The sequence below is a fragment of the Plectropomus leopardus genome, chromosome 14 (assembly GCF_008729295.1).
Source record: "Plectropomus leopardus isolate mb chromosome 14, YSFRI_Pleo_2.0, whole genome shotgun sequence".
Lineage (NCBI taxonomy): Eukaryota > Metazoa > Chordata > Actinopteri > Perciformes > Serranidae > Plectropomus > Plectropomus leopardus.
This window is the reverse complement of record NC_056476.1, coordinates 1,750,048-1,755,967: the sequence shown is the minus strand read 5'-3', so window position 1 is coordinate 1,755,967 and position 5,920 is coordinate 1,750,048. Positions and strand designations below refer to the sequence as shown.

The 5,920-nt window shown below is 41.8% G+C and overlaps 1 protein-coding gene across 1 annotated transcript; it reads left to right on the top strand.

The window, feature by feature from the left end:
* The first annotated feature begins 4,233 nt into the window (after positions 1 to 4,233).
* On the top strand, positions 4,234 to 5,374 carry LOC121953292 (G-protein coupled receptor 151). Its single transcript, XM_042500294.1, is given in 5 exon segments — positions 4,234 to 4,533; positions 4,536 to 4,760; positions 4,763 to 4,915; positions 4,917 to 5,264; positions 5,267 to 5,374. Coding segments are annotated over 5 exon segments (1,134 nt in total).
* The last annotated feature ends 546 nt before the right edge of the window (positions 5,375 to 5,920 follow it).

Genomic DNA, 5,920 nt, shown 5'->3' with positions numbered 1-5,920 from the left:
CGTAATGCACAGCCCGTTCTCTGGTTAGGGACGCTAATTTAGGAAACACTGCTGTGGGTCATGTACAGGGAGAAGAAAGGCAGGGGGCATGTGTGCATGTGTGTGTTGGAAAAAACTTTAATAGCAATCAATCAGATGTTTCAGTCGAGACTAAAGTGCCTAAGTATTACTGAGTATTTCCAGTCTGGCTATCAGACTAACCACAGCATTAATACTGCTTTATTTAAGGTAATAATAAATGAGGTATATATGTCTTTTGATTCCAGCTAAATGGCTGCCCTCGTTCATTTGACACAAGTTATCACGCAGACTTTAGAAACCAGTAGGTCTTGTATTGCATATCATTTTAATTATGGGGTTCCTCAGGGAAGCATACTGGGTCCCATTCTGTTTTCCTTATACATGCTACCTCTGAGCAACATTATTACTCATCATAGTGTCAAATATCACTGTTATACAGATGATACACAACTTTATATCTTACAATGCTTTTATAACTAAATTAAATTACTGTTTTAAGGATTTTGAATAATGCACATGTCGATCGAGATGGCATTGTTGGCCTGTCCACAAATTTAATGCAGAGTGAAAAATATCAACAACCATTTGATGAATTGTGATAAAATTTTGTTCAGACAATCATTATCATCAATCATCACAGGATGAATCCTACTAATTTCAGTGATCACATGACTTTTCCTCTAGTGCCTCTTGCAGGTCAAAGTTTTAATTTTTCCTGTACTTTGTTTTACAACCAAATATCTGCAAAATTAATGTCACTCCTGTCATCCTTAGCTGTACTTTGTGTTTTGTGCATATTAGAAAATGACAGCATGCTAAACTAAGATAGGCATATACGTATTTAACATCAGCATGTTAGCATCGTCATGGTAACGTTAGCTGCACAGCCTTGCAGACTTCCAGGCATGGCTGTTAACAGAAATGTAAGCCTTATCTTTTTAAACATCTTTTAATTAGGGGTAACACCACCATATCATGTCTTAAATATTGATTAATACAATTTCTATTGGTTTTATTGTTTTTGACTTTAAATTACATATTAAAATCCATGTCTGGGGGAACCTCTAGTTCAGCAGGTAGAGTATATAGGCTGAGTCCTTTGCAGCCGTCCGTGGTTCATTTCCAGCCTGCTGCCCTTTGCTGCGTGTTATTCTCATTCTCTCGCTCCCTTTGCTGTCACTTTTCAGCTGTACTGTAAAAAAGGCAAAAGCCCAAAAACTTATCTTGAAAAAACCTATGTGTTTGGACTTGCTTTTATGTAATGTCTTTTTTTTTAAATTCATGTGTCTTTTTATTTGTGTTTTATTTATTTTATTTCATTTACATTTGATGTTGTCATTTTAATGCTTTTGTTGTTTTTGATGATTTTATTTGTATTTATTTATGTTGACACTTTGCGTCCTGCAACTTGCATTACTTTGTCCTCTTGTTTTAACTTTATCCTAACTAAACTCTAATTTTGTCTCCCTTGTGTTTGGCAGAACTGCTGTTTTTAAAGTTGTTGTTGTTATTAATTTTATTATTGTTATGTTTCATGATGTTGCTTTTATGTGTTTCAGTGAAGCTGCATCTCTGCATGAAAAACTGCTGTAAAAATCAGGTCATTTATATTATTGTTAATCCAAGCCTCATGAAAACATGTTGCAGATCTTGTCATGTGGAGACCCACTGGAATTTATAATACTGGAAAGTGCATCTTTGCAGAAAGAAATGCATATTCTTGTGTTACATTTGTGTTACAGTGACAGTTTTCCAGAACAGAAATCAGTGGGAGCTGAGACCTGCTCATATTCTTAGCCTTCACAGTCCATAACATATCAATTATCCTTGATTACTGCACGCTGCCAGGGCAGCATCCCTGCGTGTGCTATTATATCATCTCCCCCAAATACCTCCAGAGCCTTCTTCCCTCCGCAATCACACCGTCGTAACTGTTCATTCATTACATGTGAAGCCCCAGAGTCACTTTAAAGCCTCTCTACCCGTCCGTATCTCGCACTCCTTCATGACACCTCACATCTTCCTAACCCCATACTGTGATGGTGGCTCCGGTTTCCTAGCAACCAGCCCTCTTAGAGGAGGTGACAGCATTTGAGTGGGCACCCTCACCTCTCCACATACAACCCCCTCCCAACCTCACCCTCCACCCCCCCACCCTCACCCTTCATCATCCGGATGCTCTTCAAGTCAAGTAAACACACCTCGCTCTGTGGTGCAGTCTGCCTCCTGCACTCACGCATCAGGGCCACCGTACGAGACCGATGATGAGCCTCAATTGTCACGTCGTTTCACTTCATACATAAATATTTCAATTCCACAAGTAAACGGGACATAATATGGTTCATAATGTTTCATTAAATATTTATTTAATGAAACATTAGCTATGATGTGATGTAATCCACATTAAATACAGCTTCTTTGTCAAAAATAATTATGAAAAATCAGTGTTTCCACTATTAGTTACATTCATTACCCCGAGTTCAGGTTTTAGATTTGGTTTACTGGAGATGGAAAAAGCTGGATCTCTATTTTCTGTTTGGTAATCAATAAGTTATAAAAGGTAGTATTCCATTAACCCTTTTGCAGCTTGAGCAAATCAGCTCGATTTCTTTCAAAAACATTGGAAGAAAGCGAGGATCATCTTGCAAGAGATGGTCCTAAAATTAGCAAGAAATTAACAAATTGTTACAAGAAAGTTACCGGAAAATATGCCCCCCCCCAAAAAAAATTTAACAAACAAAAAAACAAAACAAAAAACAGGGAAATTACCTGTATCATTATCTGTATCATAACCAATAACCCTCACTTGCTAATTTTGACATTATTTCTTTGTCACCTCTCAAAAACAGAAAAGAAAATGACTTGAAAAAAAGATCTTAGAAATTATGAAATTCTTTAACATTATTATTATTAATTATAAATATAACTTTTCCCTAACTTTTTCTTTTATCCCTACAGGTTTTTTTTAAAATAAGCAGACACAGGGGTTCACTGACAGAGCGATGTGTAACTTAAAATAACTCAGCACTGACTTTTGGTTTCACATGGGACATGAACAGCAGTCTCCTGGCTCAAAGTCCTGTGTTTGTTTGACTCGACCACCATCGTGTCTACTTCTTCATGCAGTACTACTTCATCTGACTCGGGGACAAACCTGTATCGCAAAGGTCACATGATCACAGCCTCCTGGCTCACCATTACATGGGTTATATACAAAATTACAGTGCAACACCCAGGCGACAACAACTAACACAAGCGACATACGATGAGCTAGTGGTCATACGAGACCAAGTCAGGCTGTGACAGCAAAACTCCTGAGTGCACTGAAGCCAGAGAATGTGTGTTTTTATTGCGTATGAGTTCAACATTTCTTTTATGAGAGAAAAACATGTCTTTTCTTCTTTCTACATTACAAAAGTATCACTTTAAATGTACTTAAAGCACCTTTTAATGTTTAATAAGTACCTCAAAGGGCAGAAAATACAGAATTTTATCCTCAGTTGAGCAATATTTACCCTAAATGTTGTGTACTTTGGACTGTTTTAAAAGGGCATTTCTGTCAATTTGCAAAGTTAAGGAAATGTGGGAGATTAATTCAGAGATTTAAGGGAATATTTTTAAAAGCCTGCATATATTAAGATGATGTTAAGGCATTTTGAAATGTACTGAAGGAGTGTTTTTCCCTGTTGCATGCTATTACAGTGTTTTGCAGCATGATATGATTATTTATTCAGGCGTTTCACACCACAACGTGCCACTTATTTGTCAGTGATTGCAGTAAAAGTGACAGCTGTGTTTGTACATGTCACACTTTAATCTACAGAGATAACTAGCTGACATCCAGAGGACTCAGTGCTACTTTGACATGCAGTATCTGTGACGCGCCGCAGCAGCAGCAGTGATCCCTCTGAGGGTCTGAATGTAAATCACATCACGCTGCGCTCACATTTGGGCTGGCTGCAACCCGGAGCCAAGTGACGTGAGTGGTTGACGATGCTAAATGGCAGCACTTGAAATAGCCCACCTGCCATCCTGCTCACCCACTCGCTGATGCGATCACACGACCCCGTCGTCGGCAGCGTCTCAGCTCCGCGCGCTCTGGACATCTCCTGCGCCTGGACACCTGGAGAAAAAAAAGTGAAAGAAAAGCGCGTTAAATTTCTCTTTTTTTGACCGCATTTATTTACTTTACGGACTTTCTCGGCGGACGAGATGGATATTGATCGACCAGCAAATGTGTCCTTTTTTGATTTCGTTGGAGGAGTTCAACTTCTCCAGGGCGAGGACACGCGGACAGCCATGCCCGTCATCCTCATCGGGATCTGCGTGTCCGGAGCGGTTGGGAATCTGCTCGTTTTGTTGATTTTCATCCGTGACTTTAGAAACGGGAGGGGCTCCGAGGTGAAAGCGCTCCTCGCCTCTCTGGCCTCCACGGACTTGGTGATCCTGCTGCTGTGCGCCCCCGTGCGCGCTGTCACCTACTACAAGCAGACCTGGACCCTGGGGAGTTTCGTGTGTGCAGCACCACGGACTGGTTCCAGCACTCGTGTGTGGTTGCAAAAACTTTAATCCTCGCGGTCACCACTAGAGCCAAACACACCTTGGTCCCCAGCACCGCCACGGGCCCCCTCTACAGCCCGACGTGGATCCACGGAGCCCTGGCGTTCATTTGGATTGTGTCCATGATGTTTCCGATCCCCCAGATGCTTTTTGCCTCTTTGGTGCAGCGCGGTCGCGACACACTATTTGCGTCTCTGAGATGTCAGTGTGCGCGTCTGACTTCATGCGTGTGTTCTACAAGATTTACCCAACTGCAACCTTTGTGGTGCCGGTCATTTTTACGCTCGCGTACTACACCAAAGCGCTGCACACCGCGGTGAACCACGCGCCCAGCCGCGCAGCACCAGAGCAAAGTCACGCTGGTTTTACTGTGTCTGAGCGGCGCGCTGGGGCTCATGTTGCTCCCAGAGTGGGGCACATTCACCTGGATCAGGCTCGGGTACAACAAACCACCCGTGAGCTTGATCATCTTTGCGCAAGTCCTCCTTTACGCATGCAGCTCGCTCTCTCCGGTGATCCTAATGACCATGTACGACGACGTGCGCCAAGGACTCGTCACCATCTGGTTCATCGCGACCTGCAGAGGCTCCAAGCAGCTTCCCAGTAACAAATGTCCCAAAACGGAGGGCAACGGAGCAGAAGTGGGGGCCAACGCCGTCGCCAACGCGGTCTCGCAGGAGAGAAGGAGAAGACGTTCCCAGATGTGGAGCACTTTTGGACAGGGCGCAGGAATACGCACGTCGAGGAGGAGCAGGATCCGGTTCCGTGGGAGAGAGAGGAGAAAATGTTGTAGTTTTTTAAAAATTTTTTATCATATTTTTTTTAGCAGAACTTCGCAGCTGGTTTCTAGTGTGTTGACCCAAAGTGCAAACCCTCGTTGAACGGCTGTTTGCTGTCGTGAGCTTGATTAGATGTATAAAAAAATATTGATGTTACACATGTTTTTAACTATTTTCAATATCTGTTCTCGCCTCAATAGAACACCTTTTATTAGAGGTTTGTATGAAGCAAATGTAAATATCCAGGACACTCGAGCATCAAGGAGTTTGTTGTGATTGTGTACGTGTGATGCATAACGTGGATATTAAAACATTCTCAAATATGGACTGATCTGTTTTGGGTTTTTTTTCAAAGGCTATAAAATCACTCAGCTCACCTTAATCACGGATAAAATACAATCCACCATCAAATCTCCAATTCTCTAATTCAGACGGTTATGAGATGACACGCAGAGATCATTTCTACATATTAAAAGCAAAACTAATCCAGCTGCATGTTTTAGGTCAGTCAGTGTTTCAGTGAAAGCAGTATTTTGGCAGTTTTAAAAAAAGCAGGTCAA